The following is a 24,520-nucleotide window of genomic DNA, read 5'->3' on the forward strand; positions in this document are numbered from 1 at the left end:
TTCACACTTCTACTGCTAGAACAGGGCCTCATCCTCCCTGACTGAACTAACCTCGTTATCTCTAGCTTGCTTGCTAGCATATATATACCTGCCCCTGGAAATTTCCACTACCTGCGTCTGATGAAGTGGGTATTCACCCAGGAAAGCTCACGCTCCAAAACGTCTGTTAGTCTATAAGGTGCCACAGGATTCTCCAAACTCACTAGTTAGTTTTGAAGATTTAAGCCAAGAAGTTTATCCCATATAAAAGCTGGGATCCTACTCATTCTAATATGCCACATCCTGTTGACAAAGGAGACACACTGTCAATAAGAATATAGATCAGTAAATTATTAGATCTTTAAATCCCCAAAGTAATCAGTAAATAACTCTGACTCTTCCTATCGAGCTGTATGACCTTGGGCAAGTCACTTAGCTTCTCTGCGGCTAAGTTTGTCATGTCTGCAAAATGGGGATAATGATTTTACCCTTTGTAAAGTGTGTTGAGATCTCTGAATAACATTATATGTGTTGCTTGTAAGTATTTTTATTTATTTATTTATTTTACTAAAATGTAAGTGTAGCTTTTCCTTTAGTCTGTGAGTTTATATAATTTCTGATGTTTTTCTTCTTTATCTTGCACCTTTTAAGCAGTTACTCTTAGCAGTTTGCATAACAAAGTGTGTGATCGTAGAGAGAGACTTTACATGAATGTGGGATGCTGTGTAAAGCTGATGGCCTAGTTTGCTCAATCACCCAAAAAGTCTCTTTTATAATAATATTTATTGCAATATATTATTCCAGTTGTGTAATCAGGGGAATGTGTCTAGTGATAATTCCCAGCCTGTGTCTGAATCTTGTATTGATCAGATTCCTTCTTGCATCTGTCTGTTGTGCAGCTGATCAAAAGCCCACTAAAGTCAGTGAGGGAGTTGAATGGGCTTTAGATCAGGCCATGCCTGATTTCTAGATATTTTTGTATAACTCCATGAACAACCTATGGTCTGCACCTTACATTATATTTATCCTTTATTTCAGGACAGAATGCTTGGCCAAAGACATCATGCAAGACATTGGAGATAATAACATTGTGGTTCTCTGCGTACTTAAAGGTGGCTACAAGTTCTGTGCTGACCTTGTGGAGCACATTGAGACTTTCAGTAGAAATTCAGAAAGGTCCATCTCCATGAAAGTTGACTTTGTCAGACTGAAAAGTTACCATGTAAGTTAACAGCTCAATTATGTAGATTATTTATAAATTAAATAGTGATTTGATTCCAGTAATAAAATAGAGGTTTGTAGATGAAGAATGTAAAAAAAATTACATAATACATTTGCAAAGAGGATCAGTTTGAAAAATTCCTTTGTTTAATTTTTTTTCCTTTTTCCCTATAATACATTAAACATATGATTTTACTAACTTAATGGATAAATATGAGTGATGTATGAGACATCTTAAAGATAATTATTTTTAACTTGCCGGTTTTCATTTCTGCATTCAGAAATTGACTCAAGCATCGAGTCATATAATCTATCAGTCAGCTGTGTTTATTTTCTATGAAGCCAATTTCACATTCTTTCATTTCCCACCCCCTCCAGTAATTCTAAATCTTCCTCAATTTTTGCAGTTAAAGAAGAGAAAAATTATTGAAATATTTTACTCAGTGTGTCATAAAAATGGAAAGTATATACAATAGCAATCTATACCACTAGATGATGATGGTGCTTTGTTGTAAAATTAAATAAGACATTTGGTCAAGTCCAGTCTTAATGTCAGATGCTAGAGCCCTCATTAACTTGTGAGGGAGTTATGTAATAGTGATCCACTGATTTTAGTATGGTGATACTAATAAGATGGCCTATTTGGAGCTACATCTTTTTTTGGAAGCATGTTATGATTTCCATTTTCATAAGCTGCAAATTTGAATTCCATCCAGCATTTCATTATCTATAGCAGTGGTTTTCAAACTTTTTTTCTGGCAACCCAGCTGAAGAAAATTGTTGATGCCCATGACCCAAAGGAGCTGTGGGGATGAGGACTGCAGGGTGGGGCCAGGGAGGAAGAATTTGGGGTACAAGAGGAGGTCAGGGCTCTGAGGTGGGGCTTGGGATGAGAGATTTGAGGTGCAGGAAGGGGTTCCAGGTTTGCGGGCACGGGTTTACTCCCGTCAGTGGCTCTAAGGCAGGCTTCTTGCCTATCCTGGCACCACAACTGCACTGTGCCCCAGAAACAGCCAGCAGCAGATTCAGCTCCTAGGTGGAGGCATAGAATATGAGGGTTGGAAGGGACCTCAGAAGATCATCTAGTCCAACCCCCTGCTCAAAATAGGCCCAATCCCTAGACAGATTTTTGCGCCAGATTCCTAAATAGCCACCTCAAGGATTGAGCTCACAACCCTGGGTTTAGCAGGCCAGTGCTCATACCACTGAGCTATCCCTCAGGCATGCAATTGGCTCTGCACCTCTCTCACCCACAGGTATCACCCCCACAGCAGATCTGATGCTGGCCGCTTCCGGGCCACAGGACTGTGTCAGAACAGGTAGGGACTCGCCTGCCTTAGCTGGACAGCACTGCCAACAGCGCTTTTAACGGCCCAGTCAGCAGTGCTGACCAGAGCCATCGTGACCCAGTGCCTTACATTCCTTGACCCAGTACTGGGTCATAACCCGCAGTTTGACAACCACTGATCTATAATATGAGCCAAATCCTAGAAATAGTTTACAGCTCATGTGTTAGGGGCTGCACACTATAGATCTGAGCAGGGGGTTAGGGTAAAGTAAGAAATACTTTCCCCTTCCATTAAGGAGTGGCAGTAAAACCTCTGTGACCTCTGTGCAGCCTCATGGTTAGTCAAATACCCAGGTCTCTATTCCATTGGGAATGGTTTGTGCATCCACATAGTCACAGATCCAGTGACATCACCCCTCTTCTGACCTTCCAACCCCATCCTGAATACTTGATGCAGTGGAACAGCACTGATTCCACTAGGTGACCACAGTCCTAGTGGGGTCAAAATCTGGCCCTCGAACTGTAAAAGGAATTTTCCAAATGAAAACCAATTTGAGACATGAAGCACATGTATAGTAAAAAGATGTCATCATTTTTTAACTATTTAACAGTATGCAAGTAAAGTCTGAGAATTAGCTAAAAGCAGTGGGGGGAAAAACTTTGTCTTATTTGAGGGCACATAGAAATTAAGTGAATTTTCAAGAGGGTTATATACAGAGTTTACACAAATACTAGATTAATATTGAAGTGCTGATTGTTTACATTGATTTTACTTTAGAGGGGCATCTGGCAGTTTTTCTGTTGGGCTACCCTTCATCGTAAGAACATAAGAATGGCCATACTGGGTTAGACCAATGGCTGATCTAGCTCAGTATCCTGTCTTCTGACAAAAACACCAAGGAGTCCTTGTGGCACCTTAGAGACTAACAAATTTATTTGGGCATGAGCTTTCATGGGCTAAACCCACTTCATCAGATGCATGGAGTGGAAAATACAATAGGGTATAAATACACAGCATATGAAAAGATGGGCGTTGCCTTACCGAGTGGGGGGTCAGTACTAACGAGCCAATTCAATTAAGGCAGAGTGGGCTATTCTCAACAGTTGACAAGAAGGGAGGAAAAATCACTTTTGTACTGCTAATGAGTTCAATGTAAACAAGGTGACCCATTTCAAACAGTTGACAAGAAGGTGGGGAAATTAGTTTTTGTAGTGACCCATCCACTCCCAGTCTTTATTCAAGCCTAATTTGATGGTGTCCAGTTTGCAAATTAATCCCAGTTCTGCAGTTTCTCGCTGGAGTCTGTTTTTGAAGTTTTTTTTGTTGAACAATTGTTTCTTAGTCTGCATTTTTTTCTCTACCACTTTTTCCTTACTCACTTTCTCGATTTTATTTGCTGTTGGATTTTTATTGTTCTCTAGTTGTTTTACTTTCTCTAACGCACTTAGTTTCCACACACTGTTCTTCTCACATAATTAACCCTGTTTCCTTTTTACATTTCTTCACTAACTGTTCCTAGTTTCTCTTCTCAAGGGTACACTGCAGCTGTCATTACACTTTCGTCAGCTGTATCCTTCTCTCTGTTCAACTGTCCAAATTCATTAGCCATTTTCAACTCCTGTAAAAACTGGTCACATTTTGATGAGTTGTCTTGTTCCAACTTCAGCATTCAGTACTAAAAGGTTAGTCAGTTATAGACATGATAGGTAGAAAGGGGTAACTTTTAATTGCATTGCAATTTCGGTTAAGGTTAGAGGTAAAAGCAACAAGGGTGATGTCATGGTTGGCATCTGTTATAGACCACCAGACAAGAAGGATGACGTAGACGAGGCTTTCTTCAGACAACTAACAGAAGTTTCCAGCTAACAGACCCTGGTTTTCATGGGGGACTTCAAGCACACTGACATCTGCTGGGAGAGCAATACAGCAGTGCACAGACAATTCAGGAAGTTTTTGGAGCGTGTTGGAGACAACTTTCTGGTGCAAGAGCTGGAGGAATCAACTAGGGACCGTGCTCCTCTTGACCTGCTGCTCACAAACAGGGAAGAACTGGTAGGAGAAGTAAAAGTGGGTGGCAGCCTGGGCAGCAGAGACATCAAATGGTCGAGTTCAGGATCCTGACAAAAGGAGAGCAGCAGAATACGGACCTTAGACTTCAGAAAAGCAGACTTTGACTCCCTCAGGGAACTGATGGGCAGGATCCCCTGGGAGGCTAAGATAAGGGGGAAAGGAATCCAGTACATTCAACAAGGATTTTCACTGACCACAATACAAATGAAAGAAATCCAAAAAGGAACTAGAGAAGAGGAAGCTGAAGCAGTAAAAATACAGTATGTGCTCAATCATCTTGAAGACAAAGGAAAGAGGGAACTGGCATGATAATTGGACAGTTTGGTTGGATAAAGGAAGGGGTTTTTAAAGACTGTGGTTACCAGGGTGTGGTGGGACGCCTGCCCCACTCTGGCAGAAGGAGGCTTAAAGCAGCCCCTTGGGGGCTGCGCAGGAGGCAGCCAATTAGGAAAGGGCTTGTAGAGAGAGCCAGTTGGGAGAAGGGTTAGAGAGACAGCCAGTCAGGGCCAGACTGGGCCATATAAGAAGGGCTGCTGCACAGAACAGCTTGTGTCACTCCCTGGACTTTGAGGTGAGAGGACTGGCTGCCCTGAAGGAGGGAGAAGAGACAGCACCATGGTCAGAGCAGTGCTGGTCAGGGTCAGAGGAGCAGGAGTGAGCTCCTGGCTGACCGCTGCCAGACTGAGGCCCTGATACAAGGGCGGAGAAGGTGCTAGGGCTGTGGGGAAGTGACCCAGGGAAACAGACAGCAGAGGTTTGAGATGATGCAACACTTTACTGCTCCCCTTCCCCCGTCCTTTGGCCCCAGTTGCCACTGACGCAGGTGGCTAGACCCTGGACTACAGTCTGCCAATGAGCCAAGTGGCTGGATAAAGGACTGCTATCCTCTTTTCCCCCAGAAGGGAGCAGGAGAGAACCAAGTGGGGCACAGCTGGAGAGCTGTGTCCAGAGGAGGACGTCGTGTTCCTGAGAGCGACATGGGTCCTGAGGACAGAAGTGGTGGTGGCGAGACACCACTAGATGGAGCGCAATGGTGAACTAGAACTAATTCCCAGGATGGCCAGCAGGAGGTGCCAAAGTGGTGAGTTGCACCTGGTTACACAGGGCATGTTGAAGACTTAAAAAAAAAGAGCTAAGTAAGAACGTGATTGAGGGTGAAGGAGAGAGAGGGAATGAAATTTGAAGTGAGAGAAGACAGAAGTCAAAAAGGAACGGGCTGAAGTGAACAGAATACTGAGTAGAAGACAGTAGTGTGAGACCACCTCAAAGTCTAAGATTTGGGTGTCAGGAGTAAAGGATGCGGAGGAAGAAGGGGTCGTGATGATGAGGCAGGGATAAAGGAGGATGAAATTGTTTCAAATTCCTTCTTTATAATTTAGCAATTTCTTGAGTGGAGAGGGTTTGAGTGGACTTAAATAAATACAAGAGCCTCCAGTGGTTGAAGGCACAAGAGTCAGTCCAGGAAGACAAGTAGAGCAATCTAGCAAGGAAGAAAGTTGAGTTGAAAACAATGTTTTAGAGGGAAGTATGAGATTTTCTCCAAAGGTGCTAAGCAATCCATGAACTGGAAGGGAAATTGATGTATCAGGTTTGGTGTTTGGTAGGATGGACAGAGTGATAGGAGGGTGAACTGACAGATTCAGGAGTGGTGGTGAGGGTAGAGTTTGAAAGTGGAGAGTATGGAATTAACAGGTTTTATTGTTTTTTTGCATCCTCTGTTACTCTGTTTCTGATGAATAATTCAGAATTTCTTTATCAATATCTGGAGCTGTTCAGTCTTCTCTGTAATTACATGATACAAGGGAAACTGTGCTAAGTATAAAAAAATCTCAAATTTTGTTGATGAGATTTTTATAAGTATCACAATGACATGATACTATGCAGTGAAGAAATATACAGCACTGGCTAATAATGAGGCTGAGAAAGCTCTCCTTTCCCTACATTCTTTTCTAATGATTTTAGTTTAATCTTGTTCAGATCAAAATGAAAGAAAGTGACTCACTGATAGTTTCAAAAACTGTGTAGTTTAGTATGATTGGACAGCAGCTGAATTGCAATTTTCAGTACATATTGATGCATGTAGATACCTACTTATATTCAAATGCAGGTTACTGGAATGACTTTGTATTGTCAATTTGATACCTGAACTGCAGATTCTGAAAATGTATTTTTCAATTGCTGGTGCCAAGAAAGTAACCTTTTTAAATTGTCTCCCAAAATATAAATAAACTTCAAAAGGTGTGTTGTTTTGCTGAAGTATAAATCATGTGGAGGAAATTGTGGTGGATTATGTGGATTGAGCCACTTCACTTAAGCCTTTGAAATTAATCAAAAGTATTTATGGCTTACAGAACATAACAGATTTAAAAAATGTGACCTCTGAATAGCAATCCGACATAATAGTCACATTGATGTGTGTACACCAGCAAATACATTGACATTATCTGTATCATCTTCAGTATCCAGTTGTTCTGAAATATATTTACAACTGTTGATTATTAATTTTGACATAAACAGAAGCATTTGTGCTACAAAACCCTGAAAACAACAAAACAGGCATTGTGCTTTACACAGATCTCAGTGTTGTAGTCTATATGAGACCATTTCAATAAATGGTTTTGGTAAACCTATCTGCTGTAAGAGTATAGAAGCACAGACATTTTATATATTTTTAATGCAGTAATGATTAAATTATATGCCAATTAATACAAATAGTAAAATTATATTTTTCTACCCTGTAATTTTACATCTTTTATCATCACTCAGTCCTTACAACTAAGGCCTTGGCTACATTTGAGAGTTACAGCGCAATAAAGCAGCCTCAGGTGCCCTAGCTCACTCTCAATCCACACTGGCAAGACACGTAGAGTGCTCTGACTCGGCAGTTACAGCGCTGCTGGTACTCCACCTCAGCGAGCGGTATAATGTTTGCTGCGCCCCTGCTGGAGCACTGCAGCACCAGTGTGAACGAGGTGTTGCGTTACTGCGCTGTGATCAGCCTCCGGAAATGTCCCATAATCCCATTAAGTCTAGTGGCCACTCTTGTTGTTGTGAAATTGGCTGCAGGAATGCGGAAATGCCCTTTCAAAACTCTGTTTCAGAGAAGCCAGCTGCTTATCAGCTCTGAGAAAAGCAAATATTTACTGTTTGCTTTGAGTGAGTGAGAGAGAGGTGGGGAGGGAGAATGGGGTCTGAACTTACAAGACAGCATGCTGACACACTCTCAGTACCCCAAAAATCCACTCTCTCTCCCCCCACATACACACAACACACTCCCTGTCACACTCCACACAACCCTACCCACCCCCATTTGAAAAGCACGTTGCAATCACTTGCATGCTGGGCTAGCTGCCCATAATGCACTGCTCCCAGTGCCGCTGCAAGTGCTGTAAATGTGGCCATGCCAGTGCGCTTGAAGCTGTCAGTGTGGACAGACTGCAGCGCTTTCCCTACTGCGCTCTACAAAGGCGAGTTTAAGTCACTGTGCTCTACATCTGCGAGTGTAGCCATGCCCTTAGAAAGCTCAACAACCTAAATTATCGAAGTATAATCATAGTAGAAATGTACATAAAATAAAGATACATGCATTGTGTAATAAGCAAAGACTGTTGCTATTCTATATATCATTGGAATGGAGCTCTTTCTTTAAGGAAAAAATCAAGACAATACTTATGTATGAAAACAATCTAGTCAAACTAAAGAATCTAAGAAAAATGGGTTGTATTTGTCAGTGCTTTCATTCATTTAACTAAAGAAGCTCTAAAGGACACTTTTTAGGTTTAATGATCCATGGCTGCATCCAAACTGTACACTAGAGCTATAGCTGTCGGGCATCCACACACTTGATATGGGAAATAGAACTCATGACCTTCTGCTTCAAGAACACATAACTCTTGAGGTAAAGGAGAATCTACATTAGTTCAAGTGATTAGAGGGTTGTGTTGTTGTTGTGGTTTTTTTTTAAGCAGGAGCGGAAAGTTAGGAGTTCTATTTACTGTGTCTTATATATGTAGTTTAGTTGCTGTGACTGTGTTGTCTTCATTCATAGTGTGTGACCATGGATTAATTACAGTTTGGCGCCTGTCTGGTGGAATGAATTCCTGTAAACCCTGAGGCCAAATTTTAAACTAATTTAAAATGAATTTCATAGGGTTGCATAAGGGGTAAGTCAGTGCAGAATTTGGCTGTACATGTTCCAAATCAGCTCTACAGCAAGTTCCACCTTAAAAGTTATTTGCAAATAAATATTTTTGCTCTTAGCAAAATATGTTGTTTTTAGCTGGATAGAAAAACATAGCAAGTAAAAGAGGCCATTCAATACCCAACTAAATTGAATGTAACTTCTTAATTTTTACTTTGGGTCTGCCACTGTTGTATGGTTTATTTTTACTAAATTTCACACCTTTCAAAGGGCATTTTCCCCAATTTGATTTATAAATAATTTTTTAGAAACCCTTTTCAGGTGCACAGGTTGGGCCCAATACTGTCAGGTGATAAGCATCTCCTGCAACTCAGTGTTATGTGCTTTCTTAGTTTCTCATTTTCTCAGAAGTTAGTGCACAACACTTTTTTTATGCTTTTATGTGATTGCACTAGTCCACAGAAGCCACTGTGTCATGAATACTGGACTTTAAACATGTCACAAAGCCAAGATGAAATACTGATCAATGTGTCTCAGTCCAGTGCCATTTTGCAGGAAGAAGGAAACATTTCACTAGCATATTTTTTAAATGGCAGCTGTGGGAAGCAGCTGAAGTTTCTGATATGTTAAAATACATTGCAATGGAGATGGGATTAATAGTGAAAAGAATAGGTGAGCCATCAAAGTGCATGATAACCCCCACATATTAATATCTATATGTATGTTTTCATATGAACATATTGATTTTACATACAAAAGATTATATTAAAATAATTTTGCAATTTTAAAGTCAAGCACTCAAAGGTTAAGAAATGCCAGATTTTAGCTTGCCTGTGCAACCGCAATATAGCCCACTTGTGTATATATATTATAATGCAGTCTTGTTTTACATCCCATAGAAATGTTGTGGTAGAACCAGGAATAGAAATTAGCACTCCTTGGCTCCAGTCCAGTTCTTAAACACAAGAGGATGTCTTTTCCTTCTTGCCGTTTTCTCCTGCATTCACTGTACATCCTGTGCACTGAATGAAGCAAGGGCCTTGTAGAACAAGCACGGGATCGTGTAAGTAAAGTCTGTATGATGTTGCATGTACAAACAAGCTGTTGTATGGGCAACCTTCTTTCTGGCATTTCCTAACTCCTGAGAGCTTGATTTTGCAGCCATCATTTTCTTTTACCCAAGTATTTTGTACATAACTTTCTTCGCTTTTTAAAAAGCAAACTGAAAAAATTAGAAATTCTGTTATGTGGAACCATAGTGATCTGCAGGTTTGTACCCCAGCAAAGATCTGTATCTTTTGAGCTAAAGAAGTAACTGGTAGTAGTAGTAATCTGTTATGCTCTATGCAGATCAGTCACTAGAGGGGGATGTCGCACACCCCGACTAATTGTTCATTCACCCATTTGCCAGACAGCAAAGAATGTTGGGAATCATTATTCCGGGGTTGAAATCATGGTTCTGGAAAGAAATGTGGCTTTGAGGTACAGCTAGCATAGGTAAGTATATAGATTTTGAACATTCAGCTTGAAAGGCTACATAGGTGAGGCTCATGTCTGCCATATTAGAGAGAGAGTTCTATTACCAAATCTACCAAAAATGAACTGTGCAACCTTTCAGGTACCTCATCTATAAAATGGAGGGAATGGTACTTGCCTGCCTCCTAAGGTAGAGTTGTGTGGCTTTGCTCAATAATCAGAGTTCTGAAGTGCCCACAATTATTAACATTACTCAGCAGAAGGTCTCCTTATGGCTCCTAGGCCAAAGGCAGGAATAGGAGTGGTTCAAGTGTTTTATCTGAAGCTTTGGTTGTTTGCATACCATGTGGGAGCAGTTTGGTACCTGGAGCATGCTCAGCCTTGATGAGGGAGTTGGACACATACTCAGGGCTGGGTTCAGATCTTAGCTGTCCCTAAAAAGCTTTACTGAACATGTCCAAGTGTTGATTTTCCAGAAGATTATAATTTGGCAAATCCGAGCAGATATTCACAGGAAGAGCAAAAGACACCTCCCTGACCTCAGTACTAGGTGACTGAAAAATTTCGAGTTCCTTCTCCAAAGCTTAGAGGTGCTCAGGCTCTTCAAAGAAATGACTGGAAAGTCTTTTAACAGTGGAAATTTTACCTGTTTTCTCTAACCTTGTTCTCAGAAGTGGCCAAATGTTTTTGCTAATACTTAAGAAAAAATCAGCATAAGGCAAAAACCAGGTATGGAAAAGTTCAACCCAAATTGTTCAAGTGTGGCAATGTTATAATGCGGGGCGGGGCAGGACGAGGCAGAAGAAGAAGGGTATAATGTAAAGTGTTGGGCAACTTTAACTATAGGATGCCAGCTACATCTATAATACTACAGATATGCATGCCTGGTGGTTTAGTATAAAGATTTTATGAGAATGAGTGTGGGATGGCCACATCACAAAGAAGTGGCAAAACCTCAAGTGATTTATGTAGGTCATCCCAAACTACTGAGAGTAAAAGCTTTATACCACACTGTGCTATCCTAGTCTGCATAGGTTACACAGCCAAAATTTTCAAACTTGGGTTCTTGAAATTAGCTAAGTTCAAGCAGCCTAATTTTGAAAATGTGCTCACCACTAGCAGCATTCATTGATTTCAGTAGGATTTGTGGGTGCTCAGCATTGCTGAGAGTCAGGCCACTTACATTCAGGTACCTACATATACATTTAGAGGGCTAACTTTAGGCATCCTCATTTGAAAATTTTGACCGTTGTATATTATTGCTTACTTACATTATGATAGTGCTCTGAAAGTGACAGAGGACCCCAATACATAGTAAAACACGGTTTCTTCCCCAAAGAACTTACAGCCTAAATAAATAAATGAAGGGTAGGTAAGAAAGATAAAAATATACAAACAGTATTTTAAAAGGACATCAGCTATCCCCAACTGACTCTCTTCATACCTTTTATTAGTTGTGTAATTTCTTAATAATTTCATGTTAGATTACATAGAAAAACAATTTCAGAAATATTTTTAAAAATAATATTGATGCTATTTTTCATACCCTCTGCCTATAAAAATATACTCGTTGCCATGAGCCCAACAGTATGGGCCTCAAAGGAGGAGAAATTACAATATATTTGAGAAATTTCTTTTAAAAACCGCTGAAATAGCTTTATTTTACATAATAAAATGTGATTTTTAAGGTTCAGTGTCTTGGGATTTAACAAGAATAGAAACAAGTGCCACTAAAAATCTTGGTATTTCTTCTTTTCAGTGGTAAAATCTCTTATTTATAGCCCTTGCAGAATTGTGAGATATGTGAACTTAAATTCAGCACTGGTCCAAGACTGAATGTTGCCCATGCTGCACTTCAGACTAAGTTCAGTGTTGAGGGTAAAGAAGGAAGGATATAGTTCTGCAGAAGTTATTTTAATGACAACTGTTGGAAGCTGCTCAGAGGTTTGGAATACAAGAAATACTCCAAGTGGAGATGAATTAGTGGGCATAGTGCAGATAAGGTGATCACAAGTGTTTAATAACTGCAGTTTACAATCATGTGGCTCTGCGATTTTATCTTCACATATGGAGATACATATGTTATAGATAGATCAAATAATGAACACCCACACAGTCTATATATTTGGAACCCAGCTGAATTCTTTATGAATATTTTTTTCACAGAAGGAATGAGTCAGTGTTTCAGTGACTCATATGTGAGATTTCTGGGGAAGTTGAACAGAGATAAGGCAAGGCAGAACTGCGTAGGAAACAGCAGCTTTGATTACTGTGGGGGCAGAATGAATAGAGGGGCAGCAGGAAAGGCTGCATGACAGATTTTAAATTATTGGAAAAATCAGCATGTAATACCCCTCTAGTAATACCAAAGTATTGCCTAGAGCTACTGCTGGTCCCATTAATAATAGCGGCATGATTAAGAAACCTTTATTTTTATGTATTGTTTTCTGTTAGTGCATTGCCTACCTGTATAATTGAGCATATTTTCCAGCTTCAGAGTTGTTTCTTTTTCTGAATTATTTTTCTTGATTTCAGACATAGCCTTTATTAAATATCTTCTTTGTAATATTTGTTGATATTTTATGCCTCCAAATATGAGGTATAATGCAAACTCCATTTGATAGGCTCTCTAATCTTGATGCAGAACTCTGTCTTCCATGGTTTAGAATATTTTTATACATTCTAATATTTTTCAAAAAACTTGATTAATTGTATTATAGCAGGTATGCTCACTGTAGGTAAGATTAAATTCCAACTTCTATTCTAAAGCCAATTTTTCATAATTTTCTCAAACACAGTTCTTTAAGGTTGAAATACTCCATCTTAGCCCAAAGGGGCATTTTACTTGGAATTCTGAAGAAACTTAATTAAGCAATTTTGAGTTTTGTGTAGGTGAAAAATTACTTTTAAAATCAACACTACAAAAATAACTGAAAACCAACTGAAGCTAGAAAGGTCAAACTTGGCTTGTATTGTGAGTTCTCAGTGATGTCTAAAGAGGAAGCCAAGTTTGAAGTAAATTAGTTGTTTGTAATTTTTAAATTATAAATATCTACAGTAGGAAGCTTTATGTACATGCTATAGAATTTTTACTCCTTGTAATTTTTAAGCAATCTTTTGAGACAACTCAGCATTTGGGACTATGTACATTCATAGATGGACCAAGTTTAAGGACAGCTAGGTTCAGGGATTCAGGGCTAGGGAAAGAAGCATTCAGGAAGTGTCCAGCCAAAAAATTCCCTATCAGTAAATTTACAAATTCCAATGAGATTTTTCTTGTTTCATTTTTTAACAGGAAATTCTATAGCATTTATTTTATTATTTATTTAGATATTTGCAAACCGTAACAAAAATACCAACCAACAGTCAGACCACAGGGTCAGTTACCTCAAGACTTTCTAATAGAACAACAATTTATCATACAATATCTAAAATATTAAAATTAAATCTTATTAAAGTATTTAACTTCATATTCTACACAGTGTGATATAGCTACTGTAGATGGATAAATTATAACATCTGCAAATATTCAGCACTATACAGATGGGACTTCTGTTCTTACTCATATTTTGAGTTCTATGTATGTAAATTTAGATCTATTCCTCAAATTTTACAATGCTGTGGAACTAAGAACCTATCTAGTCAATGGCCGGAACATGAGTGGTCTCCATTCTGTTGTTTAACTAAGACTTGAGGAAGTTTGAAAGCACTATGACATGTTTATACATTGACAGAATATCACCTGGTTCCTTGTTCTTATGCTAATAACAGAATTTAAAGGGCATTTCTTTTAATTAAGACTTGAAAAGGAGAATAGTTAATCAAAAGAAGCCCAGGGGCTCTAATTTTCCCAAGGAATTCCATGATGTGCTCTGTTGGCATTTCTTAATCCCTGTTGCTTAAAACAGATCATAGCATGCGTAATACTCAGACAGTGCCACACCCCAGCAGTGCTGGGAGGCATAAGACAAAACAAAATATTTTGCTGCTTAAGAATGTGGCGATGCCAAGAAGTGTTGTTGTTGTCGCATGACACTTCCCAGTTGTGTGACTGCAAGCATAGAATGTCTTTAATATTACACCATTATACCCAGTAAATAGCAGTTAGCGTACTTTATGGCAGTACAAATACAACTTTTATCCCCACTGGTTCTCATATGAGCAGACAAACCATAGCACAGCTGGGATTCTCATTAAACTACAAAGGAGGAAATCAGGAATTTCCCTAGTGAGCATGGACTACTACAGCATACTATTTTTACATTTATATGGGATATGACTATTTCTTCCAGAAATATTTGTAAGTGTCTTGCTTTACTGAAATATTTTCAAAGGACCTTGATGGTAAATTCTGTGAATAAGTGCTCACTAAGAATACATACACTGTTAGAGCTTGACAAACATCAGATGGCTACTAGCCAGAGGACTGAATGTTATAACAGGGGGCAGATAAGAAATATGACGTGGTGCCCCCCGCAAAGTTGTAGAGGACATGAAAAGCCCAGCCCTTGCACCCCCAGCTGTTGGGGAGGTGTAGAATATTGGTGTTTCTATAAAAACAACAAGGAGTCTGGTGGCACCTTAAAAACTAAAAGATTTATTTGGGCATAAGCTTTTGTGGGTAAAAAGCCTCACTTTTTCAAATGCTTGGAGTGGAAGTTACAAATGCGGACATTATATAATGACACATGAAGAGAAGGCAGTACCTCACAAGTGGAGAACCAGTGTTGATGGGGCCAATTTGATCAGGGTGGATGTAGTCCACTCCCAATAATAGATGGGGAGGTGTCAGTTCCAGGAGAGGCAAAGCTGCTTCTGTAATGAGTCAGCCACTCCCAGTCCATATTCAAGCCCAAATTAATGGTGTTAAATTTGCAAATGAATTTTAGTTCTGCTGTTTCTCTTTGAAGTCCGTTTCTGAAGTTTTTTGGTTCAAGAATAGTTACTTTTAAATCTGTTATAGAATGTCAAGGGAGATTGAAGTATTCACCTACTGGCCTTTGTATGTTATCATTCCTGATGTCCGATTTGTGTCAATTTATTCTTTTACATAGGGACTGTCCAGTTTGGCCAATGTACATGGTAGAGGGGCATTGCTGGCACATGCTGGCATATATAACATTAGTAGGTGTGCAGGTGAATGAGCCCTTGATAGTGTGGCTGATGTGGTTGGGTCCTCTGATGGTGTCACTAGAGTAGATATGGGGACAGAGTAGGCAACGAGGTTTACTACAGGGATTAGATCCTGTGTTGGTGTTTCTGTGGTGTGATGTGTAGTTTCTGGTGAGTATTTGCTTCAGGTTGGGGGTTTGTCTGTAAGTGAGGACTGGCCTGCCTCCCAAGGTCTGTGAGAGTGAGGGATTGTTTTCCAGGATAGGTTGTAGATCGTTGATAATGCGCTGGAGAGATTTTAGCCGGGCTCTGTACATGATCACCGGTGGTGTTCCGTTATTTTCCTTGTTGGGCCTGTCCTGTAGTAGGTGATTTCTGCATACTCGTCTCGCTCTGTCAATCTGTTTCTTCTCTTCCTCAGATGGATATTGTAGTTTTAGGACTGCTTGATAAAGATCTTGTAGGTGTTTGTCTCTGTCTGAGGGATTGGAACAAATTCGGTTGTATCTTAGAGCTTGGCTGTAGACAATGGATCGTGTGATGTGTCCTGGATGGAAGCTGGAGCACATCAGCCATACCATCAAGGGTATTTCTATAAGGCTGAGTAGCAAAGCGGCAACTCACCAGCACGGCACCTCCTGCTGGTCATCCAGGGAATTAGCTCTCCAGCTCCAGAGTGCCCTCTGCAGCCGGTGTCTCGCCTGCCGCTGGCCCCAGGTCCCTCCTGGACCTCGATGCCCCTTTATCTTGGGGTGCTGCCCCCTGGCAGTACCACCACAGATCTGGGTCTCCCCTCCCAGCCAAACCCCAACCCTCTATCCCCACCTCACCTCAGTCTATGGCTACTGCCAGACACCATCTACCCCCCACTCACTGGGGCAGACTGCAGTGTACAGGACATTCATCATTGGCAAGGAGGGTTTGGACCTGCTGCCTTTGCCTAACCCCTGGGCTGCGCTTCTGCAACCCCAGTACCCTTCCCAGCCTTTAGCAAGGCCTGCAGGTTTTCCAGGCTGGGGTTCTCGAGGCTGGAGCTCCCCAGCTCCTCTGGCTTTCCCCCAGCCCTGCTCCACTCTAGGTACCCTGCTCATTCTCAGGTAGCCAGGCCTGTCTGTCTCCACAGCTAGAGAGAGACTCTGTGTGTAAGCTCCTGGCTCACAGCCCTTTTATAGGGCCAGCTGTGGCCTGATTGGGGCATGGCCTCAGTTGTGGCTACTTCCCCAATCAGCCTTTTCTTCCCAGCTCTCAGCCCCAGACCTCTCCAAGGACTGGCTTTTAACTCTTTCACAGGAGCAGGGTTACTATGCCTGTGCAGGCTGGTCCCACTGGAACATGCCTTGGAGTATCTATCCTTTGTATCAGCCTCTGGCCATTTGATCGATACATTTGAAAATGAGACTTTTGTCTCTCTTTTCACCAGAACCCAGATCCTCCCCACTTACTATTCTAGCTTTCCCCTACTATATAGCAGATTGTGTTGTCTAGTGGCTAGAGGAAGCTTTGAGAGACAGAAGGATCCTGAGTACCAATCCAGACAGAGCCACAAATTCACTGTACGATCTTCAGGATGGTCAGTTAACTTTTGTATGTATCTGGAAATCCAGCTGGAAAAATGGGTGAAAAGTAGATGCTGTTCCCAAATTAAATTTTCCAGAGTAAGAAAATTAAAATGAAATTTAAATAACAAGCTGTTTCCCAGAAGATCTCCACAACAGCACTGGTGTGAATCAAGGACATAACATTATGTGAGTTTGACTGTGGTTGTAGAGTGAGAAAATAATGGTAATCACAATGAACTGTAACTATAAACTGGTATAATAGAACATAATTGTAAATATGTCAAGATGTGCATAGAAATACATATGTATATATAGAATAAATATAGCTATGATCAGAAGACTATTTGAAAGAAAATTAATACAAGAATTCACAATATCCTGGAAATTATATATTTGCTCCAGTGTTCTGTTTAGATAGAATAAAATAAAAAGTACATGAATCATCTGTGTGATGTGCAAAATAATGGATCAGACTTCAGCTGTGCAACATAATCCAGACTTCAGAGATTGGAGAATGTCAATAATTATATAAATAGATTTCAGACCTGTTATCTAAATACCCTATTCATTTTTAGAATAAAATTGTTTTTGAATTCTCCTCCTATTGTTAAGGATTGTCTGACAGCATAGATTTTGGTGGTTAAGCTATTAAAGATTTTTAAGTAGGATTGGATACATGGATCCCTGACCTATGTTTATCTCTTGGGCCTAAATTTTCAAAAATTAGCAGTGATTTTGGATACCTGAGTTTTTGGCTGCTCAATTTGAGACTTGTTTAAAGGGGCCTAATTTTTAGAGAGCAGATGCTCAGCACTTTCTGAAAACAGGCCTCTTTAAAGCTCCTTAGGTTGGACACTCAGAAACTGAGAGACGTGCACTCCACCCCGCAAATCAGTAATCACTCTTCAAAGTGTAAGCCAGGTATTGGCAACCTTTGACACATGGCCCGTCAGGAAATCCATTGGCAGGTTGGGACGGTTTGTTTACCTGCAGCATCCGCAGGTTTGGCCGATCGCAGCCCTCACTGGCTGTGGTTTGCCATTCCAGGCCAATGCGGGCTGCGGGAAGCAGCGGTCAACACATCCCTCGGCCCACGCCGCTTCCTGCAGTCCTCATTGGCCTGGAACGGCAAACCCCAGCCAGTGGCAGCTGTGATCGGCCGAACCTGCGGACATTGGAGGTAAACAAACCATCCCGGCCTGCCAGCAGATTTCCCTGACGGGCCACGTGCCAAAGGTTGCTGATCCCTTGTGTAAGTCCTTCTCTTTACATATCACATTAATAGTTCAGTGGAGTGCTTAAATTATTTTAAAATGAATTATTAGAGAGCACTAAACATACACACATTTAATTATAGGAAAGAAGCAGCTGTCTTGTAATAAGCCTAAGATACGGTTTTCTTGTTTCACATTGTCCTATATATTTATTAAAATGTAAAATTACTGTTTCTTTCTAAAATGTTAGTTTACATTTCAAGTTCCAAATGAGTAATATTACTCTTGCTGTAATGTCCTACACATGGTACAAATGTCATAAAGTCAATATAAGTGAAATCCTGAGATTTTTGCCATTGACTTCAGCAAAGCCAGGATTTCAACCTAGAAGTTTTGCCTGTGTATTGAATATAAGGTCAGGCCTAAAGTGATATCACTGTTAGTGAGACGTGTGCAACAAAATGTATTTGTGCTTTTTTTTTTTTCTTCTGGTTTTCAACTACCATAGTATTGGGGAGTTATTTGTGGGGCTAAAATAAGACAAGACCCGGTCTTCTCAGGGTTTCCACTCCTGCATGGTAGAAATGCAACACGAAAACTGGGCCTTGCATTATTTCAACCCACCGAGGCAAAATACAAGAGGGAAAAATGAAGATCACAATGTACATACAATACAGAAATAAGCAGATTTCTGTGGGACTACATGAACAGCTCTTTTTGGATCCTGGAACATAGAAACATTTTAAATTAAAACAGCGTAATGTTATTTTACAGAATAATAAATAAAACACCATATAATACAAGAAAATCTCACACCAGAGTTCTTGTGACAACCAACCTTAACTTTGCTGTTATGGTTTATGATGTCACTAGACCCTCTCCATGGAGCTATATTATTTATCCTTGTTTTAAATGATTGCTTACCTCCTTCTTTCATTAAGGATGTGTCGGGGAGGAGTCAGTCTAATTACTTCAGTTTTAAATAATGTATAAAATACCCCACTGAACTAATACAAAATAAATATATAACAAGTAGTTCTGTAAATCATTTATCCTATATGGTCTAGAATCCATAATAGCCAAACTCACTGGGCTAAATCCTGCTCTCATTTACACTAGTGTAAATCTGAAGTGACTCCATTAGCTTTAGTGGAATTACTTCAGATTTATGCCAGTCAGATCAGATTATATGGTTCAGTTATTTCACAGTGAGTTTTACCTGTATAAAGGCTATAGGATTGGCCGATGTATGCTGTCATATCATTAAAAATGCTTCTCTGATTTTAATGTCTACAGAAGAAATAATGTACAAAAGTACTGTAAAAATGTATCCAATAAAATAAATAATATGTAAAGGCTTTAGATTAAATAGGTTTTATTATTTGCCTTAAACAGATGTTTCTTAGTGGTAGAAATTCCAGGTCACTCCACTTCTCAGCACAGAGTTCAAATTTACCAAAATCATATGGTTCACAGCACAGTGTTACATTGCTGTCCTAGCTGACAGATAATCCTGATTCTTCTCCTCTTCATTCATGTAATGAAATGTGGAGGTTAAATCTTTGCTACTAATGGTTGAAGTGCATTCAGAATGCTCTGTCTTCTCTCTTCCACGAAAGATGAAACTGTTCATACAGTGATGTGAAGGGTGGAAGGTTAATCTACAGTGGAGCGGAGAAACACAATATAGCATTGTTTCAATAAGAATACTGGTCAGTACAATTACAACAAAGTGTGATGTTTTCGAAAAATGAGTTCTTTAGCATGCAAGCTCTCTGTGAGTAAGATTAAACTGTAGTTACCTAGAAGAAAACCTAGGAATAACATCATAGTTTCTCTGCAGAGGAAATAGTGGTTGAAAAAATGTATTAGATCATCCAGGCCATATCTCTGAAAGGGCAGATTGCTTCCTATTATAAGTAGTATAGCACTGTTAGGTAGACTCTTTTTTTTCCTTTCTAAGATTTTAGCATGGTATCAAATGTTAAATTTTCGTATAAAGGCCAGTATTAGTAATACTCTGTAGAGCTTTTCAATAAAATTACTTAAAACAATTAAATGGCAGAATAGAGACTGTGTTTAAGGTCACAACAAAATACAGATGTCTGTACAAGATGTGAGAAAACAGATTTGTAGAGCTGTTGACCCTATTTCCTGGCCAAGAGCAATTTCAACAAAAAAACCACTTAAAAGTTAATTTTTAGAACCTTTGTAGTAAGAGAATGTAATTATAATGAAATATACTAAATGCAGTAAAACAATTGAAATAGTGATCACAAACACATTTGGGGGTGAAATTTACCCATGGTGCAGAGATCCAGTGCGAGACTCTGCAGCACTTAAACTCCAATAATGTTGGGAGTGTACTGACAAAGGGTGTGTCTACAAAACAAGCGGTATGGCTCTAGTGTAGATACTTGCTACAGCAATGAAAGGGGTTTCTCTTACCTGCTCAAGAGGCGGTAGCTCAGTTGACAGAAGAATTCTTCCATTGACCTAGCGGTGTCTGCAGTAGGGGTTAGGCCAACCTATGTTGCACAGAGCTTGAAATTTTTCACAGCCCTGAGCAATGTAGCCAGTTCAACCTAACTTTTAAGTGTAGACCAGGCCAGAGAATCCACATAAACATTTTATTCACCCTGTTGCTGTGCGTATGTGTGCAATGCAGAGGATTAGCATAACCAAAACAAGAGAGTAGAGCTTACACAAGGCACCAATGAAGAAGATAAATAGCTAAAATAATATAGTGCCAGTAAACAAAGCAATTCTTGAATTATACTATTAGGTGGTAATGTATTTGTTAGAACAGGAAATATGTGAAATGCTGTAAGCCTTAGTAACATTTGTTGAACATATTTTTCCATTTTTTAAATATGTTCCATTTTTATTACAAGGTGCTTCCTCCTTGCTCTTACAGTCATTCAGAGATATTACGCTCATGTTGTTTACTTGTTTATAACCAGCAAAGAAAGAAGTATCATGTCAGTATTTTTCTACGGAGACAGTGACTTGATTTTCAGAAGTGCAGTACTTGCAGTTCCTATTGATTTCAACGTGAACTGTGTATGCTGAACACTTCTGAAAATTGGTCCCTAAGGTCCTAATCTTTCTGACTCGTTCCTGGGCCACATCATCCACTAATCAGAAACAAAATAATCTATATAAGCCATTTAGTTGTAGACAGTTTGTGTCTTGGCCTGTCATAAAATACAAATGTATAACTGAGATCAAATTGCACCCTATAGCTTAATGCTGTGATTTGTTGAAATATCTGTGAAGTGAGAAGACCAACAACATTTCAGGATCTCACACGATTAGACCAGTTTATAGTGCTATAAATCAGACTTCAGACTTATAACTCCCAACACGACAGCTGTACACTTGCATTGCTTTTGTATATTATATTTTCTGTAGACACATTAAAATAAGAAGTATTTCTAATGACATAACAGCATACACTGGCCAATCCTATAGTCTTTATGCAGGCAAACCTCCCCTTGAAGTAACTCAACGATAATCTGATCTCATTTACACTGCCATAAATCTAAAGTAATTCTATTGAAGCTAATGGAATTACTTTAGACTTACATTGGTATAAATGAGAGCATAATTTAGCCCTATGTTCAGTCTTCAAACAAAATTTTCAAAGTAAAAGGGGTGCATTTTTTTAATGACAACATGTTATCCATTACAATGCTATCTTTTTGTAGAAGCCATCGCAAGAAAAAATATTTCCTGTTTTAAATATGATGGCTAAATAAACTGCATTTCCACAAAATATTCGTCCTGAAACTGCAGAGAACAGATATTGTACCTCCTTTTTAAAATACTAAATTTAAATACATTTTTAAAAATCAACATTTAAGTCTAAATTTAATTGATTTGCAAACTTAGAGTGGAATTGTGGTTTTGCTATAACCCCTGAGCAAGGGGCAGCATGTGGTTTTGCACTGCCCTTGGAGCAGACTGGAAGGCACACGGAGGGAATTGTACACTAGAGTTTTTACCTTGGTTAATTAATTGACATTTAATTGATTGTTGATTGAGTGTTACCTCTAATTGGAAAATCATAGAATCATAGGACTGGAAGGGACCTGAATAGGTCCTCAAGTCCAGTCCCCAGGCTGTTTGGGGAGGCACAGCCTTCCCTAGCCGGCCCTCCATACAGTTTTGAAACCCCGATGTGGTTCTCCGGCCAAAAAGTTTGCCCACCCCTGATCTAGACCATTCCTGACAGGTTTTTGTCTAATCTGCTCTTAAAAATCTCCAATGATGGAGATTCCACAACCTCTCTAGGCAATTTATTCCAGTGCTTAACCATCCTGACAGTTAGGAAGTTTTTTCTAATGTCCAACCTAAACCTGCATTAACTTGAAATAAAAATGTGAATGTAAACAAGCCTTGAGAGTCACAATCTGCTCCTTGGGTTCCCCTTCACTTAGTGGGAAAAGTAGCCTGAGCCAGATTTATACATGGTGCAGCATAACTCCTGTTGTGCACTGGCATAGACACACTAGGCAGCGTGGAGCCAAGGCTTTACCCACTCCCTACGTCATCTTTCCCACCCTCCCACTTGCTGAAGGCACGAGCATAGCAGCACTGTGGAGGCTTCTCTCCTCCTCATGCTGCTACCTGCATTCTGGTATTCTTATTGCCTTGCAAAGCCACACAAGCCAGGCCACAATAAAGCCTGTAATTTTAAGGCATTGCTCATTTAATGGACTCAGTTTACAGAAGTGCTAAATGGTATCTATTAAAGTGTATGGTTCTTGTAAGATTATTGCCAATTTTATAATTGTTTCCAGCGCTCTGGTTGTTTGTTTTTCATTAATTGTCCTGAAAAGCAGCAGCCAGTAGATCATTAACCTGCATTTTATGTTTTCTATTCAATTGAATCCATGTCTAAGAAGGTAGATCAAGGCCGTGAGGTAGAAGATATTGTAGCTGTTTATTACCACATAGCACCCAAAGCAGAAATATTTATATTTGTATACACCCTCGGTACAGAAAGTAGCAATCTAAATTCACACAAATTTTCAATTAAAGCTGAGAATCACATATAGGTAATATTTGAGAGATTTAAAAAAATAGTGTGGAATGAGATCTGCCTTGCACAAGCAGTTTGCTTTTGTGGTTTCATGTTGAAAGTCAATGACTTAAGTTACTTATCTACATTTCTGTTTTTGATGAAGCTTTTGATCAAAACAGTATAGTAATGTTTCTTTTTAATAGAAAAACATAACTGAAGGATACTGTAGGATCTTTCCAGCTGAATGTCCAGTATATAGTTCAGTTCACCCTTCTTGTCATTCAGGAGGTTGTATTCTAGCCATTGTATTTGACTCATCCCTCTCTTTAGAGTAGATGCATATATCCAGGCCATGTCAAAGTCTTTCCACTTCTACCTACATAATTCAAAAGATTCAACATTTTCTTTGTATCCAGATTGCCAAGGCTCTTGTTCAGCCCTAATCATTTAGTGCCTTGACTAGTATAATCCCCTCCTTTCTGGCCTGGACCCCAGTCATATTGCCCCCCTGAAGTCCATTCAAAAAGCAGTTGCTAAGATCATCTTTCTGGTTTATCACTATGACTACATTATCCCCCTCTTTGCTCCCCTCCTTACACCGTATCAAACACAATGTTTTGTTCGAATGATTGTCCATATAAATTTCATTCTTGGTTTACATGCACACTATGCATACGAGATCAGATTCTTTTGGACAGCAGTATCCACTGGCGTCATGCCTGTGCCCTAGATATCCTGTGTCTCCCCCCCACAATGGCATAAAGGGTTGCCATGATAACCCAGAAATGTATGTTAGTAGTGCAAATTATTCCTTCTGATGTGCATTACTTTGTGTTTGTCAACAGTGAATTTCATCTGCCTTCTTGCAGCTGATTCACTTAGATTTGTTAAGTTCCTCTAGAGCTCCTCATAGTTTTCTCTAGCATTCGCTAACCTAAATAATTTTGCATTGTCTGCAAATGTTGTCACCTCACATCCACACTTTTTTTTGGGATTATCAATAAATATAAATATAGCAAACAACCCCAGTCTTGGTATGGATTCATGGGGCCACCCAACTGTTAACTTTCTCTCTTCTTCCTTCTCACAAATTTCTCTGAAGACAAAATGTCACCCACTTAACTCAACAGGTGGGAAAAATAATAGGATCTTCAGGGTGCTTGGCAGCCTCAGAAGAAAGTGGAGTGAAGGGTCCTCCTCCTCCGGGGCTCTCTGACAACCACTGGCCAGCCAGAGGGAGATGGGAACCCACTGTCTCTTTGCTCTCCCTTCCCCCGCAATTAATTTAAACCCTCTCCAATTCAACTTAACTCACCCTCCCTTCCCATAGTTTTGTATAAGTACTGTGGTTTTTAGGATGCTGAGGGTTTGACTGGTTGCCTGTTTGGGGGGTTAGAAAGGATATTTTCCCATTGAGGCCAAATTGGTAG

The 24,520-nt window shown here is 39.7% G+C and overlaps 1 protein-coding gene across 1 annotated transcript in view; it reads left to right on the plus strand.

Moving 5' to 3' along the window:
- The window catches only part of PRTFDC1 (phosphoribosyl transferase domain containing 1), a 67,755-nt gene that overhangs the window by 17,144 nt on the left and 26,091 nt on the right, over positions 1-24,520 (plus strand). Inside the window, exon 3 of the mRNA XM_075062280.1 lies at positions 1,018-1,201. Within this exon, the coding sequence (XP_074918381.1) occupies positions 1,018-1,201 (184 nt within the window). The remainder of the gene's footprint in view (positions 1-1,017; positions 1,202-24,520) is intronic.

Source organism: Chelonoidis abingdonii, chromosome 2 (assembly GCF_003597395.2).
Source record: "Chelonoidis abingdonii isolate Lonesome George chromosome 2, CheloAbing_2.0, whole genome shotgun sequence".
NCBI classification, from domain to species: Eukaryota; Metazoa; Chordata; order Testudines; family Testudinidae; genus Chelonoidis; species Chelonoidis abingdonii.